At 36.2% G+C, this 20396-nt stretch overlaps 1 protein-coding gene and 1 long non-coding RNA gene across 2 annotated transcripts; both read left to right on the top strand.

Moving 5' to 3' along the window:
* Window positions 1–1736: 1736 nt before the first annotated feature.
* LOC127521249 (uncharacterized) lies at window positions 1737–4824 on the top strand. Its single transcript, XR_007932314.1, has 5 exons — window positions 1737–2047; window positions 2758–2792; window positions 2898–3209; window positions 3296–3388; window positions 3509–4824. It is a non-coding gene; the product is annotated as an uncharacterized LOC127521249 (long non-coding RNA).
* A 9174-nt stretch (window positions 4825–13998) lies between these two features.
* On the top strand, window positions 13999–18418 carry gpr35.1 (G protein-coupled receptor 35, tandem duplicate 1). Its single transcript, XM_051911066.1, has 2 exons — window positions 13999–14294; window positions 16200–18418. Exon 2 carries the CDS (start codon window positions 16207–16209, stop codon window positions 17164–17166), a length of 960 nt encoding a protein of 319 aa, XP_051767026.1. The 5' UTR covers window positions 13999–14294; window positions 16200–16206; the 3' UTR covers window positions 17167–18418.
* Window positions 18419–20396: the final 1978 nt, after the last annotated feature.

Genomic DNA, 20396 nt, shown 5'->3' with positions numbered 1-20396 from the left:
GTTGATGTCGATTAAAAACTCTGTAGTTCCCTCTATACGCAGCATCCCTGTGAAAGATCAAGTTGCCTAGTAAGGGTAATTAATAAAGGCCAAAAAAACAAGATGTAAACTAAATTTCAATCCCCTAATAATGAAAAGGAAACTCAATTCCTATCAGTAAGAGGAAGATATTTACTCTCTGAAGCTAGTCATGCAGCTCTTTCCTGTTGATGAAGGAACATTACAGAAGGTTGAAAACAGTTAAATTTTGTCATTTTGTTTGGAAAAATAAAACCCACTTTATTAGGAAAATCAGTACTGATGAATCCATTAAAACAGGGGGACTGGACTTTTTAGATTTTAAAGGTACAATATGTAAGATTTTTAGATTAAAACCACTAGAACAATGTTATATATTTTGTCGACTTGTGTACTTACATAATCCCAAACCTTCCAAACAATGTTTATATTCAGAGAAATCAGCTTTTTTTAACCAGTGATACAGACCGTGTCATTTCGTCGCCTGTCAATGACGTCATATCCGCGCTACCCTCGATTTCCAGTTTTACTTTCATAGAAACCAAGGAAACACCAAAAACGCTTTGTGCTTTATTAGACAGGTGAGCAACTGTATGAATACATTCATCAACAGAAAACTAATCATCGTTATATAGCTCAACACGGTATTGTTTGAATCGCTTGTTTTCTTGATTTACCATGTTTTTACCATGCCTCGGAGACAACACTATTTTGTCAAGTGGCTAACAGAGAGAGCTTTTCCATCATACAATATATTTTTAAATTAACAGCGCTGTGTTACCCCACACAGAAACGGCCGACTGCAGCATAAGCATCCACTGGAATCCTGCAGCTCTCGGCCCGCCCTGCTTCATAACACAGTAATGTTGATACAACTATTATACATTAGCTCATCCATGAACATGATTTCTGCCCGGCTCTGTCTGATTGCTTTCCATCGGCTGTGGAGGTGAAGACGACAACACCCATGATTCCACACTCATTCACGGCATCATCAAGCTACACCTTTGTTTTGAAGAAGCAACCTCTAGTGGTGAAAATTACATACCGTGCCTTTAAACAACACTTTTGAAATGAATTGGCATAAAGGGGAGCTATTATGCCCCTTTCACAAGATGTAATATAAGTCTCTGGTGTCCCCAGAATGTGTCTGTGAAGTTTCAGCTCAAAATACCCCACAGATCATTTATTATAGCTTGTCAAATTTGCCCCTATTTGGGTGTGAGCAAAAACATGTCGTTTTTGTGTGTGTCCCTTTAAATGCAAATGAGCTGCTGCTCCTTAAGGTGCTTGGAATGATCGCGCACGGACTCGCCGAGAGTTCCTGAGAATTTCCAGCGGGTGATATCTCAGGAGCGTTTTTTTCCCTGCAGTTTTCCTATCCATGTAACAACAGGAAATGGATTTTGCACAACATTTCAACTCGTCGCCGGGGCATCGCAGCCTCAAAGTCCCCTCAACGACTGTCTAATAACCACAATGCAAGAATCCCAACTTTCATAACCTGTTTATATTGTACTATTGAAGTTTTGAACTTATTGAAGTGTTGAACTCTTCTGGAAACCCCCTTTCCAGAAGAGGGCGGAGCTTTAACAGCTCACGCTTCGGTTGCTCAACAACAACAAAGCTGGAGAATCTCACGCAGCCAAAATGAGGATTGTCAGTAACGGTGTTCAGCCTTACATTGTTCAAACCGGAATCGACACTGCACTCAAAAAAATGATTCTTGCCACTAATTGAAATTAAGCAAACAATTCAAATAAAATGTATTTAAAAACGTATAAAATAACTATTATTATTCCAAATTACTTTTATACAACATGAATGAAATGGATTCAAGACCAACCTGATCAAATTACATAAACTATACTTAATTCATTGCCATAAGGCGCAAATGCAAGTGTTGCGCATGCTCATTAGAGTCTGGAGTCAAATAACAACAACTGAAGGCGGCAAACTGGCAACGGTGATCTACTGTCTGACTCAGCGAAAAGGAGGATTTGGATGCATAGATGTGGATGTTTTCAAGGTAAGATATGTTTATTAACGATTTAAACTTCAACAATATCCATTTTTGTTTATTCCATCTTGTTTTCTTAGTTCTAGCATGAAGGCACATTTTTGCTAAGGCGAATTAACTTATATTTTAGTTCTTCTCAGCTATAAAAAGAGTAGTATTTGTAACGTTGATCATTGTAAGATATAACGCTATGCTGTCGACTTGACTGTGCATCATGTTTGCATTCAGGCAGATTACGCATATTATTATTATTTTTTTTAATAACAGATTCGTCATTTCAGCGATCTTTGCTAACGTTAAATGCTTTGCAAACAAGCCAAGACGTTGCTCAAACACACTTCATTAAATATATACGTTATCTACATTGTAAACGTTTATAGGCTTTCACATTAAAATGTCTGTCCACAAATACTGGTAAATTTGATCATTTCGAGATATGTGTTCAACTGACTGTGTATTTTTGCATGTTTGGACAGATCTTTGAGTATAAGTGCTTCAATGTGCATTTTACTTTGCTTGAAATATAGTTTGAAAATATACCAAAACATTGCAGAGTGTGTCATTCGACCATATATAAACTAAAAATGTATAGGATTTCCTGTTAAAACAAGTCGTGTTCTTTTCAACCTGAGTCGTAATTTTATTAAATAATAATAATATAAAAATATAATTTAATAATAATAATAATAACAAAGTGTATGTCATCTTTACTATTTCAGAAACCTCATAATTTTGGGACAATAACTCAATTACGGTATGTGTAATATTTTTTTCGCATTTTTTGTATTAAAACTAAAATTTACTCGTTTCATTTCTTTGTAAAATTGTTGATGTCGATTTTCTGTTTTTTGACTTTCAGATTTGTGGCAACGTAAAGTGTGTGGAAGAAGTATCGCTGAAGTATCCGGTATGTTTAAGTAATTGAAACATTCTTAAACATTGACATTTTGAGAAGAGATTCAGGCAACTTGTTCACAGTAAATGAAGTAAGTGTTGTCATTATTTACATTAAGACATTTTTTGTAAATTACAATAATTTCCTCTACAGTAGGCCTCTATCTCTTCCATCTTCCCTTTCCTTTTTTCCTCTCAGATAAAAGCAGAATTTATGTGGATAAAGACTGTGCCACTTCTGTCACGGTTCATAGCAGCTGGACAGATGCAAGTTGTGGTAAATTGCATTACAGTTCTTTGGAACTAATTACAAAGATTGAACTATAATCAATCACTGTTTTTAATATGTGTCATATTTTTCAGTGCGAAGACATACACATCAAACGAGACTGTGTCATAAAGAGTCTGTGTGTGTTTCTCAATGGGGACATTACAACACTTGTCAAAGAATTCCAGGTTTGTACTGTATACATACTTTTTGTAATGATCTAAACAAAGTATATTGCTGTGTGCTGCTAATATTTCAATGAAACTAAACAAGGTGTTATTTATTTATTCATTCATTTACTTGCTTAGGACTGCAATCCTGAAGGAGATGAGGGAGGAATTTCTGAGACCACTCTGGGCCTTTTTGTGACCCTTAAAGTGCTGAGTACTAGCCAGACGATGTTGGAGTAGCAACAGAGGGTGTAAAACTGCTACAACACTTCAGAGTTTTTCCTTTGGATTAATAATGCTGTTCAGATTGATCTACTCACTCAAGCTATGCTCAGAGTCTCAAATTCACATTTGAATTCTTCCAGAAGGTAATGATGAATTTGGACTTTAGGACATCACACAGATGTTTCCATCCCCTGGAAGGACATTGAAAACTTTTAAACTTGTTCTGTAATGTTGATTTGAAGACAGTACGATCGATGACACTATGAACCGATGACACTAACTCAAACTGCACCTAATGCACCTTCTGGCTTCCTATCTGATACATTTAAACACATTTAATTTTTTGTTCACCAAAACATGAACATTCTGTCATTAATTACTCACCCTCATGTCGTTCCACACCCGTAAGACCTTCGTTCATCTTCAGAACACAAATTAGGATATTTTTGATGAAATCCATGAGCTATCTGGCCTCCGATAGACTGCAACACAACTATCACTTTCAAGGTCCAGAAAGGTAGTGAAGACATCATTAAAATAGTCAACATGACTACAGTGGTTCAACCTTAATAGTATGAAGCGACGAGAATACTTTTTGTGCGCAAAACAATAAAAAAAAAAAAAGACTTTATTCAAAAATGTGTTCCCTTTTATGTCAGTCTCCTACGCAGTTGATGTTGTACACACAAAATATCTTAATTTGTGTTTTGAAGATGAACAAAGGTCTTAGGGGTTTGGAGCAACATGAGGGTGAGTAATTAATGGCAGAAATTTCATTTTTGGGCGAATAAACCCTTTGAAAAGATGTTAGCCCTTGTGCTATTCCTTGTCCAGGAAGTTAACTTGTGAGTAGCACACTTGGGCTACTGAATGCCTAAATGCTGAAATTTGACGGACAACAAAAAACCTGTTATATGTAAAGTAAATTATAATCCTTCAGATTTTCTTCTTTTTTACCCCCAAGTGTCCTGATTGTTTGAACAAATGTTTACAAGGAATGTAACCATTTACAGATCTGTATCAAGTTTTAGATGAGTGAAAGCACAAACTGATGACAATACTATGCAGTGAGATCCCAATATTACCTTGAAATTGTGAAAATAATGTTTGATGTTGAAATTTGGTTCCATGTTGATCTATGAACTTGTTGGCACACAGCCATAACCATTGTGTTAGTTTGGGAGAAGGCACAAAACTGCAGTAAACAGTTGCCTTAATTTGTGAAATACTGCATTATGTTCTGTTTTTTTGTCAGACTGGATGTTTCTTATTATTCCTGGAGCAATTGTGACAATAAATGTTTATAAATGTAACACGTGTTTGAGCATTTATTTAATATAAATAAAGAAATGTAAGATAGTTATATAAAGCAAGTAAGAATAAGTTATTTGAAAAGAGTAAGGTTTATGTATTACACAAGCTTAAATTGCAGTTTATCAGTTAACATAACCTTTACTTAATTCATTCAAGTCAACTGAACATGATGGGGAAGCTTAAGTAAAAGTTAACTTTTTTACGTTGGACTTATGTGATTAAATTGGATGGAAATTTTATATGCAATTGAATTACATAAGTTTTAACTTTTGGGGTTAAATATTTTTTTGAGTGTAGTAAGGGTAATTAATAAAGGCCAAAAAAACAAGATGTAAACTAAATTTCAATCCCCTAATAATGAAAAGGAAACTCAATTCCTATCAGTAAGAGGAAGATATTTACTCTCTGAAGCTAGTCATGCAGCTCTTTCCTGTTGATGAAGGAACATTACAGAAGGTTGAAAACATGTTAAATTTTGTCATTTTGTTTGGAAAAATAAAACCCACTTTATTAGGAAAATCAGTACTGATGAATCCATTAAAACAGGGGGACTGGACTTTTTAGATTTTAAAGGTACAATATGTAAGATTTTTAGATTAAAACCACTAGAACAATGTTATATATTTTGTCAACTTGTGTACTTACATAATCCCAAACCTTCCAAACAATGTTTATATTCAGAGAAAAATCAGCTTTTTTTAACCAGTGATACAGACTGTGTCATTTCGTCGCCTGTCAATGACGTCATATCCGCGCTACCCTCGATTTCCAGTTTTACTTTCATAGAAACTAAAGAAACACCAAAAAACGCTTTGTGCTTTATTACACAGCTAAATCCCCAGTGTTAAATTAACACTCAAAGTGTACATATGAGTCCATCTTGCCGGGTGTTAAAAAGTAACACTGAAGCAGTGTTAAAGTTAATGAGATAATTGATTGATGATTGAGTGATGATTGACAATCAGTAGGTGACACCTGATGATAATAAGCAGAATCACTGAAGAAACAACAAGAGAAAAAGAGAGAGACACGACAACTACAACTGACTTCCAGCCATTAAACATTATTACACTTATTATTAACCAGTTTGATTTTATTTCTGTAATACATCAACAAAAGTTCTTATTGAGAATTAACAGATGTTTAGATGTTAATGTTTTAATGAAAGTTTAGTTTGAAGTCACCATGATGGTGAAAAGCATTTCCTTTAGTTGTGTTTGTAGAGCACATTTGTAATGGCCTGAGAAACTGTGATCTGGGCTGCATTTCCCACGAGTGCTATAAGCCAAAGTTGATCAGTTTAGGTTTATGATGCTTTGGGAAGCGCAGTCATAACGCTTGTGTTTTGATGACGACATTCTCATTGTGAAATGGCCTGATTCATTGGTGACATCCAGTATTGGTATGCAGATGTTATATCATTTCCTTATACTAAATCTGTTACCGCTTGAGATCCAGCAGAGCTTTTATAATCTGAAGGGTTTTTTTGAAACACACACAGACATCAAGAATCAGCATATGACCCTCAACAATGGCGACAATCAAACAAAGTGCTTCATGTTGCAGTGCATGATGGGAGCCACCAATTAAAACTCATCCATGGCTCCCATCATGCATTTCTGCATGAATAAATTATGCAGCTGAATTGTCCTGTTTTTTGTCGTAGATTGTTCATGTTTGCTTTTATTTTTCTGTTGTTTTGTTGTGACAGTAGCTTGTTTTGTGATGTTCAGAGTTGATCTGTTTGTCAGTATTTTGTATTTATTTATTGTCACCGTTCTTGAGAATCATATGCTGATTCTTGATGTCTGTGTGTGTCTAAACACAGAAGACTTTGTGCTACAATCATTAATACTAAAGCTGTACATCAAGCATACGGTCAGAGATTTAGACTCTAAATGACATCAGGCCATTGCATGATGATAATATCAGCATCAAAACATATTGTGACCAGATCATGTTTTCTCTGGCCATAACAAATGTGCTTTACAAACACAAAGCTGGAGCAGCCAGAGAAAAACTAATAATAAAAGGTAAAGAGTCAAGAGCCCAACTAAAGCAAACACTGACCTCTATCCTGGTGACTTGAAATGAAACATTCCATAAAACATTAATTAACACCTTTTTTCAATCTTTCCTTCAGTGATTCTGCTTATTAACATCAGGTGTCACCAATAATTGTCAATCATCAATCAATTATCTCATTAACTTTAACACTGCTTCAGTGTTACTTTTTAACACCCGGTAAGATGGACTCATATGTACACTTTGGGTGTTAATTTAACACTTCTGCACAACATTTCAACTCGTTGCCGGGGCATCGCAGCCTCAAAGTCCAGTTGCTCACCTGTCTATAGACAGGTGAGCAACTGTATGAATACATTCATCAACAGAAAACTAATCATCGTTATATAGCTCAACACGGTATTGTTTGAATCGCTTGTTTTCTTGATTTACCATGTTTTTACCATGACAACACCATTTTGTCAAGTGGCTAACAGAGAGAGCTTTTCCATCATACAATATATTTTTAAATTAACAGCGCTGTGTTACCCCACACAGAAACGGCCGACTGCAGCATAAGCATCCACTGGAATCCTGCAGCTCTCGGCCCGCCCTGCTTCATAACACAGTAATGTTGATACAACTATTATACATTAGCTCATCCATTAACATGATTTCTGCCCGGCTCTGTCTGATTGCTTTCCATCGGCTGTGGAGGTGAAGACGACAACACCCATGATTCCACACTCATTCACGGCATCATCAAGCTACACCTTTGTTTTGAAGAAGCGACCTCTAGTGGTGAAAATTACATACCGTGCCTTTAAACAACACTTTTGAAATGAATTGGCATAAAGGGGAGCTATTATGCCCCTTTTACAAGATGTAATATAAGTCTCTGGTGTCTCCAGAATGTGTCTGTGAAGTTTCAGCTCAAAATACCCCACAGATCATTTATTATAGCTTGTCAAATTTGCCCCATTTGGGTGTGAGCAAAAACACGTCGTTTTTTAAATGCAAATGAGCTGCAAAATGCAAATGAGCTGCTGCTCCTTAAGGTGCTTGGAATGATCGCGCACGGACTCGCCGAGAGTTCCTGAGAATTTCCAGCGGGTGATATGAATGCATGTTGCTCATTTAAACCCATGGATCTCTCAGGAGCGTTTTTTCCCCTGCAGTTTTCCTATCCATGTAACAACAGAAAATGGATTTTGCACAACATTTCAACTCGTTGCCGGGGCATCGCAGCCTCAAAGTCCCCTCAGCGACTGTCTAATAACCATAACGCAAGAATCCCAACTTTCATAACCTGTTTATATTGTACTATTGAAGTGTTGCTCATTCAAACCCATGGATCTCTCAGGAGCGTTTTTTTCCCTGCAGTTTTCCTAAGTGGAGTTTCCCAGTTGTACTGAACCATGTAAACAACAGGAAATGGATTCTGCACAACATTTTAACCCGTTGCCGGGGCATCGCAGCCTCAAAGTCCCCTCAGCGACTGTCTAATAACCATAACGCAAGAATCCCAACTTTCATAACCTGTTTATATTGTACTATTGAAGTGTTGAACTCTTCTGGAAACCCCCTTTCCAGAAGAGGGCGGAGCTTTAACAGCTCAAGCTTCGGTTGATCAACAACAACAAAGCTGGAGAATCTCACGCAGCCAAAATGAGGATTGTCAGTAACGGTGTTCAGCCTTACATTGTTCAAACCGGAGTCGACACTGATGGAGAGACTCAGGAAGAAGTTACAACTTTTAGAATGAATCTGGACGTTTCTGAATGGTTAGTGGATAAATTTATGTAGTTGCTGTGGAGTTGATTCAACTCATCCACTAGCATGTGCCGTCATGTTAATCTTTTTTTTTTGTTGAATTGACCCTCGTTTGTGAAGCAGTCCGGCGTAAAATGACGGCATGGTAACAACACTCTACTACAACAACTCTTCCTCTTCTCTAAAGCAGCAGTCCAACATGGCCTCACCGTCTTTGTTGCGTGTTCTCGGGGGCGGGGTTTATGTTAATTTTAGGGTTTGTGATGTCACTAACCCAGGAAGAAGCTTGTTGTAGTCCCTACCAGCCGTTTGTTGTAGTCCTTAAACAGAGAATTCTTTAAAAGAAAATATCTCGCTTTGCATTGAACTTTGAGCGTCGTAACTTTGCAGATGTTGTTTATGCTCAAACAGCAACATTACACACTAACTAAAGTTATAAAAAGTGAAATCATAATCAACCACCCCTTTAAGAATTTCCTTAACAATCCCACTTAACTTCGGAATGACATCCCTGATCATAGTTTCTCTAAAGTTGGTGGTCTGAATTCTCTCCTACTTTGAAATTATAATCTTACCAAGAACCCTACCAAACTTTCTAATTTCCATAAGCAGATGCTCTTGGCTTGATCCCTAATATACAATCACAACTTCTCTCTGGACAGACATTAGGCTTACTTATGGAACAATAAGGATATTCTCTACAAGAACAAACCACTTTTCTTTGACAACTGGTTTAAAAACAACCTTTTTTAGTTGAACAGACTTCTTATTTATTCAGATTTTTTTACAGAAATCCCTATAGCTGCTAATGAATATGCTGTTGTTTTCAATGCTATTCCATCTGGAGTATCCTTACAGTCACAAGGGAATACATTTCCACGGCCACATACTTAAACTTTGAACTTAACTGACACAATGACCGGAAAGTTATACTGTAGAGCAACATAAAAATAATGATAAAACCAGTGCTCTCTTCCAGATAATCGTAATTCCATGTGTAATACCATATTGGAATAATACTGTAGAGAGTATTGGACAAATATGGTCATTGCCTCAAAAATATCCGCTAACAAATAAAGTAAAAGAAATAACAAAGATAACCAAAGCCTTTCTTAGGAAATATATGTCAGACATTTGAATGAATTGCTGTTTTCTAAAGAAGATGCTTTTTTAGGCTACTTGTTTTGGCAATGTACACCACACACAGGGAGATATTTTTGATCAAAATGTTCATCCAGTCTCATTTTGCAAGTGACTTTTTTTCTGTTTAAAGATGTTTTCTTTAGATTGTTTGTCTGCTCAGTGTTATATAATTAATTTATGTTTCCTGCTAGCTAAATTTCACATACATAGACAAAAAACGTACTGGCTCTAAACCCCTCTTTTCTTTATTTGAAGATGATCTGGACAGGTTTATGGAAACTATCCAAAGCTCTGTTAATCCTAAAGCAATGAACACTATGGCCCGGTTTCACAGACAGGGTTTAGCCTAAGCCAGGATTAGGCCTTAGTTCAATTAGGATATTTAAGTAGCTTTTATAAACGTACACTAGAAAAAAAACATTACTGGTGTGGATCTTGAGACAAAACAATCGCACTGACATATTTTAAGATATGTCAGTGCGAGTTACATTCAGTTAAAAAAGCTCAAACATGCATTTTAGTCTAGGACTAGCTTAAAGGGGGGGTGCAATGCTATTTCATGCATTCTGACTTATTTACAATGGCCAAAGTTTCAAAACACGAGTTGGACGTATGACAGAGTATTTCTGTGCCAAATGACTACTTCCGGTTTCGGTACGGGATTCTGAGAATTTTTTTCTAGTATGGCCCTATCACATAACAAAGGGCGGAATCCCTTGTATAGGCACTTCTCCCTGAAAAGCGCACACACACACACACACACACACACACACATCACCCATAGCAAGAGCACACCCATCAACGCGTTTCGTTCGGGATACGGAAGCCGAGAGATTTTTCAACAATGGCTGTGTCCCAGTTCAGGGGCTGCACCCTTTGAAGGCTGCGTACATCATCGAGGCAGTCTCATTTAAGAAAAATAACCGTGAGATTGCAATGTAAGAAAGAAATTACAGTATTTTACACCTCACAATGAATATATGAATATCAGTCAATTTTATTACGGTTACTTTTCTTAAATATGACATCCTTGATGAAGTATTCAGCCTTCAAATGCGACCTCTGGAGGACGCAGCCTCCGAATAAGACGCAGCTCCTGTCACCAAAGGAGTGTGTTTTTGGTTGTGAGGGAAAGATTATCTTTTTCAGCTTCCCAAAGAACCCAGCGTTAAGGGAACAGTGGATGAAGTTTGTTTTTTCCGGGGCAGCAACGGAGTTGTGCACTTATGTTTGTTTGTTCCCGAGAATTCGGTGATGAATAGGGGAGAGTGGGGTAAGATGAGCCAGTGGGTAAGTTGACCCACCCCCTGTATCTTGGCAACCGTACCATTTTATTGTCATGTGACAATATATTTTGGAACCACCCATCATTTCTGCCAGACTGTGAAAAGGAGAAGCACATGGGAGGAGTGGAAGTCACTTATTTACTTTAAAAACTGCTTTTGGCTTGTCAAAGTAAAATTTTAACATAACAGATGTAATGGCCGTTTCATCAAAGCAAATTTGTCCAGGTCTAAAACTATTTATGATGAATATTGGTGATTTAGCAACATATAAAGCTATGCAAGTCATTTAGCTAAATATTATTCTGAATTGGTAAGCTAGCTAGCTTTTCCTAAAACGGCAGCTATGGGGCAAAGTGAGCCAAATGCTGTGGGGTAAATTGAGCCAGTGTTTTAACTTACCCCACCATAAGGCAATGAATTTAAGTTTAATCTGAAGTATAAACTGGTGTCATTTCAATGTAATATTACGCAACTGGTTTAGTTTATCTTTATTTTCGAGTTTATTTGATAGGAATAGTATACAAGTACACCAAATCCTTCTCTGATACGAACCAGAGGATGTTTAATCATATATATCTTTCCACCTGTAGTCTCTAATGGCCTAACATGGTCAACTTTGCAGAAAAAACTACCATGTCAAGAACCTTTTGACTAAAATGTTTATTAGTTTTAATGACATTTATTCATTCTTATTTAGTTTTTATTTAATTTTACTCAACAAACTCTCTGTTTAGTCTGTTTATGGGAAGGTTACATCTTCAGTGTTCAGCATATTGTTTCAGAAATGCAAACAATTAAACATACTGAAATTTCCACTTCATTTGGTTGGTTTTATGTTGTTTAAGTTAGCTTTAAAAAAAAAAATATATTTGTAAAATATTTTTACAAAGAATATTTGTAAAAGGAAATTTGATTATTAAATTAGTTTTTAAAATAGGTACATTATCTTTAAAATTTCACATGGGTTTGATTAAGATTCAGTTAGATGGTCAGTTTACACCCACTCACTGACTCACTTTTTTATAAGAAGCCATATTTTTAGAACCCTTTGTCATAGATGTATTTTGGTCATTTAAAATGATAGGAAACATCCTGAAATTACTTTAAATACTTTCATTGTACTTCTGCCTCATTTCCCCTTATCATGAGGACCACATAAGTAAAAAATGGCTCATCTTACCCCACTCTCCCCTACTTTGTAAACAAGTCCCAGTTCGGCGCTGAAAAGCATCAACAAGGTAGTTTCAACAAGCCATGAAAAAGCGCGATTCTTTCCTCAGCAATAAAGGACAGGTTAAATATCACTATAGTGATATATATCTGTATTGTGTAATATACGTTACCTTAATAAAAAACGTTCATGAACTTCAGCATTGCGTGATACTATTTCAAAGTGATTTCCATCATTTTTACAGATAATAAATTGTATTTACCTGTGAAAACAAACCTGGAAAGAGACGTGAGGCTTTGAGGAGAAAAATTCTTGTTATAACATTTTATGTTAAAATACCAAGCGTTACGTTTTTCTCATGATGTCTGAAAATAAAACATGAAAGAAAAATTGACAGCTCATTCAGTCAAACTGACGGATAAGCTTTATTTGTAGGGCAACCTTATGATTTGAAACGATTCGTTTCAGTCTTTTTAAATGGAAGTTCCCCAAACCGGAAGTGGAACCCATAATTCGAAACGCAGTACGCTAGTCAGGAATAAAGTGGATAATGATGTCGCAGCTAGCAGACATCTCTACGCAGAAGCTGCGCGCGCTGTAACTCTTTAGCTCCGCCCACGGCACTGACGCCAGACACGCCTCCAAGATCTCGGCTTTTTCCGGAAAGACTCGGTTTAGCGTATATATCTTTTATAAATATAAATATTTATAAATACAAAACTAAAGACTTTTCGGAGATATGAAGGATGCATTGTTACTCTATATACAGTACTCAAGATTAACATGAGATTGGCAGAAACTGTGTGTGATGTTTATTACATTGTTGTAGTTTTCTTGTTATCCTGGCAAAACATCTGTATCTGTGTATTTCCCCCCTTTGTTTTATTGTTTTCATGTCTGTCTTAATGTTTTATACTGTTTATGTCACGATCACCGTCTGTTCCTGTCAGTTCCTGGACTCCATTTCCCATAATCCTCCCTTCCAATCACATGCACACTCCACACCAATCACCAATTGCCACACACACCTGCAGATCATTACCTGGACTATTTAAGACACATACACACACACACACCCTTTGCAAAGTCTTGATTTGCCTTGGTGATCATTTCTGAGCGGTTTCCCGTGGACTGTTACCTGTTATTGTTTGGACTGTTTATTCTCTGTGACCCTTTGCTGCCTGCCCTGATCCTTGCCTGTCCCAGTTTATGCCTCTGCCTTTGCCCTGTCTGCTCTGTAAGTTCTCTTAATAAACAGCTGCAAATGGATCCACATTCTGTCGACTCATCATTACAGTTTAATTAAAAAGTATATATATGTTCGTTGCTGTGTTGATTCAGTCGCAATGTTCCCGCGCTGCAGTCGATTTCGCAAACTCGTTCTCGTAAACATATTTTGTGTGCCTTGCTCATATTCGACATAACTAAACTTAAAGAATGACTTATAAGAATTACTTGCTTCATTCAAATCAGCATGAAACACAGCCAAAACTTTCCTTTTTTACGAGACTGCCAAGACTACAAGTCTTGACAAGCTCAAAACTTCTTTGCATAGCCTATTAATTTAGTAGCTAAATCTGAGACTGTCTGAGCAGCAGAAGGATGCAGACATATAAAACTGATGGAGAAAACCAAAAGCACATGTGACCTCTGCATTTTTGTGTGCTGCTGAGGGGCGTTTGTTTACGCTGAGGAGAATAAAGCTCATTCCCCCCCTGAGAGAAAATCACTGAAGCGCACTGCATTCTGTCGGACTCACATAGCTAGTTCAATTCTGCAGTAACGGTATTGTTGATTTTGAAGGACGCACGTGACTTATATTTCTCTCTTCAGTGGGGCTGGGAAAGATCTGGAAGGTTGCTGCATGTTTATTCTGTAGCGTAGCGAAGACATTAAACTTCACAAGAACCGTTATAAATATCCTGTTGTGCTTGAAACTATTGGCAGCAGACTTTCCTCCAGATTTCACCAGGAAAAACGTCTTTCTTCTAGTCATTCGTGTGAAAAGGTAAGGGGTTTTGTCTGATATTGGAGATTTACTATTTGAGTTTTATTTATTTATTTTTTAAATAAAGGACCCAAAATGGTGGGTTTTGCATTGATGTCACAGAAGAATCATTTTGGTTCCCCAAAGAAAAAACCCATTTAAAAAAATATTTATAATCAAAAGAAACTTTTTCCACTGTAAAGAACCTTTTGAGCAATGGAAAGACATGAACTGCGTTGTTTTAGTGTTTTATGTTTCCTGTGGTGCACTTATAATGTTAGTATGATTTTTACATCAAAAATTGTCATAATTTAGAAATAAAAGGCATTTTTTCTACCCCGATTTCAGCCCTCTTATTTGAACGCTCTGTTTTAAGGAGACATATCCAGCTGCAGAACCGCAGCACCAGCAGTTTCAGAACCGCAGCCACAGAACCGGAAGTGAGGGCGGGGCTTAAACATTCATAGTTTCGCTACCCATACACGCAATATTCTTTTGTTAAATATAAGCTGTTCACATGGATTTTGATCGGATCGATGTCTACAATATTTACCAACAATACTTTTAAATAAAGTCACTTTTTATGTTCATACAGTATGCATAAGATGTACAAAGAGCAAAAGTACGACTTTTCAACAGTTTCTAGTGATGGTTGATTTCAAAACACTGCTTCGAATCTGTTGTTTCGATTCAGCAGTTCGGATTGCGTGTCAAACTGCCTGCCACGTGAATTTTTTTCTTTTTTTAATATATTTTCAAAATTACATGGTTAAAAGTCTTTGTTCTCAGTTTATACAAATTAGTTAATGCCGTATGAACTAACAAAAAATAGTTTGTATCCATTAACATGGTAATTAAAAATCATCATTGTACATCATGATAGTCCAGAGCTCAGTAATAAACTGGCAGCTTTTGATTGACAGCTCCAGCGATTGTAAAGGGAGCGTTCTTTGATTGCTCTCTATGTATAATTTAATCACAGATTTGTTGAGCGCATGAAAGCAGTGATCTCGTCATTATAATTCGATTTCTGCATAAACAGAAGTTATTTTCAACATTTTGGAAGTTGTTTTTGTGTTCATTGAGATATTGTTTAAAATGTTACTTTTCAAAGGGGGTGTACTCATTTATGCTGAGCACTGTAATATATATATATATATATATGTATATGTAGGCTACATGTTTTTGAATCGCTAAAGGAACCATTTCGAAGACATTCGTTTAGGAATCAACCTGGTTTTGCAGCATGTGTTTGATTCACTAAAAAGAACCATTTTGAATCTTTCATTTGGGAATCCGACATCAGTGTTTTTTATCGAATAAACATTGACAGTACACATGCGCTTTTGTTCAAATGCAAAAACTGAATATTATACAATTACGTGTATACAAATAAAACAGAAAAAAGAAGAACGCGCTGCATGTTTTGAATTCACTCAAAAGAACCGGTTCATTAGTTCATGAATCTTCACTGGTCGGCCAAAGTAGCAATGATGAAGTAGGTGGTGATTTTCTTCAGCAGAGGAGGTTTTTTTAAAGAAGCACATTCCACAATGAGTCATTATCTGGGCTTGGATACAGTAAAAGCTTTTTTAAACTAAAAAAAGTTTTCAGTTCTGAAACTTACAGGACATTTATAGTATGATGACCTCTTATCAAAAGCTCTAGGAAAATTTGATTTCTCAGTTCATGACCCCTTTAAAGGTTCTTCGTGGAATCGTCAATGCCAGTAAATAACCTTTATATTTAAGAGTGTACGTGGGTTTGACTGTTGGACAGTTTGTTTCAAAATGAATATTGTCAGGAGATACTTAGTAGTCTGTGCTTTTCTAACAAAAGCTAATAGCAAAATTTTGGTAGGTCAATATTTCAGCCTGTTCATCACAGTGATATATTGCTCATTGGTTTTGAAACTGTTTCCCACAGGTTGAAGATGTCCAACTGCACCCTTAACGTCACCAACACAGTCCTGTACCTACAAGCAGTCACTTCGATACCCACCTTCATCCTCGGGGTCCTGGGAAACATATTCGTCCTGGTGGTGTTCTGCCGGCGTCGCAGAGCAGAATGGACCTACATGAACATCTACATCACCAATATGTCCATCGCAGACTGCGTTCTGTTGGTGTTCCTTCCCGTTAAGATCTATTTCTACGACAAGCCATTGGACGGGAAATTAATGGGACTGTGTAATTGTGTGTTGTCGGTTTATTACATCAACATGTACGTGAGTATCTTCACCATCACTGCCATAAGTGTGGTGCGGTACGTGGCCATCAAGTACCCCTTGAAGGCCAGGCAAATTTTCTGTCGTAGGAATGCTCTGGTGGTTTGTTCGCTCATATGGTTCACCATTGGCTGCATCAGCCCGATTTACTTCGTGACAGACTCTAGTAACGATAAAAGCAAGTGCTTCCAGAGGGTCAGAGAAGGCCTGTCGTTGCATTTCGTCTTGTTGTTGATCATCGTTGGGTTCCTCTTGCCATTTATGATCATGATGTACTGCTCCGTCAGGATCATTTACACTCTGCGTAAGCAGTTGAACATCGGATCCCGTTCGGAAAAGATCCAATGCATGTTCATCATCGCGGCCAATTTCATTGTGTTTGTCATATGCTTTTTCCCCGTCCACTTGGGTTACATTGTTAAATACATCGTGCAATACGACTACGGAACACCAGAGGATAACTACAGCTGCGACGATAAGCAGCTCGCGCACAACTTCCTGCACAGCACTCTTTCCATTTCCAGTATGAACTGCGGTTTGGACTGCTTTAGCTATTTTTTTGCCACCAAAACCTCATGGAATATGTGCCGCGCAAACCTAAATAAAAAAGAAGAACGTGCAAATACCTGTGACACGGTTTCAGATCAAATTAGCAAGACTACTTAACTCTTTCCCCGCTATTGACAGAATTTTCTTGCTTTCTGTGTTTTCTGCTGTTATACGCTAGGGGGCGCTATTACGCATCTTCTGAAAGAGTAAGCGAAGAAGTGAAGAAGAAGCAGAAACAAGCGATAGAGGCATTGCTTACGCACGTGTAAAATAACGCATTCATCAAAACTGCCTAACGTTACTGATAGAATATCAAAACCATGAAGAGGAAACGACTGTGAAGTTTTGGAGGTTTTGATGGACATCTTCCGCATCCGTGTTTTGATCATCGTTCTGATTCCCATCCGGACGAAGACTTTCTCAGCTTCTTGCTCAAAATGTTGCTTTTTTTATGAAACGTATCCACATTTAAGTTTTGGTATAAAAAAAAAAATGCATGAAGCTAGAATAAACTGTTTGTTTAAAAGCATGTTCAGATATTCATACTACAAAATATTGTACTTTTGTGAAAGTTATCAAAAATGCTTTCATTGTAAAGTCCTTTTGTGTAAGTTGTATAATGGATTGCATTATTAAACCTGGCTTTTGCATCAATAAAAAAATAGTATATTAATGCTAGACTGGCTAGTTAACTTAAATCATTCTAAATAGTTTAAGCTGTACAATGAGTCTAAAGTGTTAAACTCAACGGCGCAATTGTGGCTTCCTTATAGGATTTGTTTTTTGGAGCATACGTTGGCTGGTTAACCTACTAATGCTACCATTTTCCACAGCTACCAGCTAAAGCTGTGTTTTCCAACTGAGAATTAAGTAAACCTTGAACATAAACCTGTTTGATATGTCCCACCGTCTTCCTGTTCCAGTTGAAATGACGTCAACACAATGAATAATGCTGCAAGTTCCAAGTACTTTAGTGGGTCTTTAGGATACGCATCCGTGGCCAAATTGGAAGTGAACACAGGAAGGGCAGAAGTCTTGAAGTCGCTTTGGTCAGTCACCATTTTAATCACATTTTAGCTTTTCCGTAGTAAACCAACATACACTCTGTTATTTATCCTATAGAAAACAATTGTAGTATAAACAATAGTTTGAATACTATAAAATCCAGATGTGTTTTGAAAATGTGTTTTGGCTTGAACATGCTAGCCAAGTAACTGTGGCGAAAGAATCCAAGAAGAGAAGAGGGAGGAGAGAACCTGCAAATGAGAACATTGGTTAAAACTGTATAAACGTGTGAGATGGTCAAATGTTGTGCAGGCATCTCGGCTTTGCTGCTTTGTCCAATAAAGTCTTATTTTGACTTCTGGAACTCTGCCTCCTGAGCTTCATTGGCAAGAAAGAGAAGACTTTTCTACATGACAGTAAACTCATATATGGGCCGTTCTAGAATTGGTGCAAACTGCTGTCCCACAACCATAAAACACATTTAAAAAGCATTCAAATTTTAGATGTTTACTAAGATCCTTCTATTATCTATTGAATCCCACAATAATATTTAAAATATCTATAAGCTTAATATATATAAAATCATCATTTATTGGGTACTTTCAAGTGGGAGGTGTCTGTCCCGAACCCTAACCCCTAAATTTCAACTTGTGAAAATGATATTGAAATAATTTTTGCAATGTTCTTTTTAAAAATGCTTTTTTTTTTTTTTTTTTTTTTTTTAAAGTGAAGTAAAAAGAAATTTTAGTTTTTTAATCATGAAACTTTCTATAAAAAAATGTCCCACATTTCCAATATTGTTAAAATTGTAATTGTTATTGATTTACCTGTGAAAACTTTTTCAAAAAATAGTAAAAAAAATATATATTTACAATCTTAATAGGTCAATGTAGCCCTTCTTATGAAATGATTTATTATTGTGTTTCAGTAGTGACAAATTTGGTTAGAGGAAAAATATTCCAGAACTTTCTGAAAAAACAATATGCGAATTAACTGTGCAATTACTATGTGCACCTTGGACATTATACAATTTGCATACATACAAAAGTTGTGGAAAAAGACGTTTTTTTAAAGACGTTTCCAACTCTGACTTTGAACCAATTCTGTAGAATGACCCTTATAATAATATTGAAGCGATTTTACAGAGATCAACGCACGCGGATTACAGTCAGTCTGTTTTGTCATGCTAAACTTTGCAATAAACACTTTGAAAATTCACTATAAACACTATAAAATAAGCTTTATTAAGCAACTAAAGGAGTGAAAAATTACTTGCCTTCTGCTTTACTTCTGTTGGACTGTTATCTGCCAAATGCAAATTAATCATGTAACAACTTACACAAATGAGATTGGGGGAAACATTTGTACAAGCTTGATTGGATTTATTAATTTATTTACAAAATAACAATTCAAAATTAATTTAAAATACCTGCGTTATGGGCCATTCTACAGAATTGGTTCAAAGTCAGAGTTGAAAACATCTTGAAAAACATTTTTTTACACAAATTTTGTTCGTATGCAAAATGTATAATATCTAAGGTACACATTTCTAGTAATTGTGCAGTTAATTCTCATGTTGTATTTTCAGAAAGTTTTGGAATATTTTTCCTCTCCCCAAATTTGTCACTACCGAAACACAATAATTTAATAAGAAGGGTTACATTGACCTATTAAGATTTTGTTTACATCTACCTTGTAAATATATTTTTTGCTATTTTTAAAAAAAAAAAAAGTTTTCACAGGTAAATCAATAACAATTACAATTTTAACAATATTTCAAGTGTAATTTATGAGATTTGTTGTATTTTGAATCCAATCTTTCTCTGTAAAAGGCATAAAGTTTATCATACTTTACATTCATTAGTTTGAATATAAATTAAACCAAACACTATAATAAAATCTTAGTTGATAATTCAATATACTTTATTTTTGACAAAACTTGTTTCGGTTGTGACTGCACATTTTCGGTAGTGACAGTAATGTGTTGTTAGTGACCACATCACATTACAGGATTTTAACTCACATACTAAAACATAATAAAATACTAATGATTTGCATTACTGTATTAAAATTTTGTTTATTTCCCCCAACTAAATGATTATGTGTTCCCTTTTGTCACTACCAAAACAATGATGACATGTTTCGGTCATGACTTTTTCAGTAGTGACAATTTTAGATACTTTTGAGCCGCTCAAAGATGCTAATCAGCACATGGTTAGCTAACACAGTTCTGAACAGTTGTACACAGAAATAACAACTAAATTTTACTGGATAACACTCAAAAAACAATGATGTCACAACCGAAACTTCACCATATGTTTTGGTAGTGACTGTTTCGGTAG

The sequence above is a fragment of the Ctenopharyngodon idella genome, chromosome 10 (genome assembly GCF_019924925.1).
Source record: "Ctenopharyngodon idella isolate HZGC_01 chromosome 10, HZGC01, whole genome shotgun sequence".
Classification (NCBI taxonomy): Eukaryota; Metazoa; Chordata; class Actinopteri; order Cypriniformes; family Xenocyprididae; genus Ctenopharyngodon; species Ctenopharyngodon idella.
Note: the sequence above shows the minus strand (reverse complement) of the source record. Positions and strands in the feature narration are given on the sequence as shown.

What these genes read in the sequence shown, in the direction of transcription:
- gpr35.1 (XM_051911066.1), top strand. Translation starts at nt 16,207, where the DNA reads ATGTCCAACTGCACCCTTAACGTCACCAACACAGTCCTGTACCTACAA.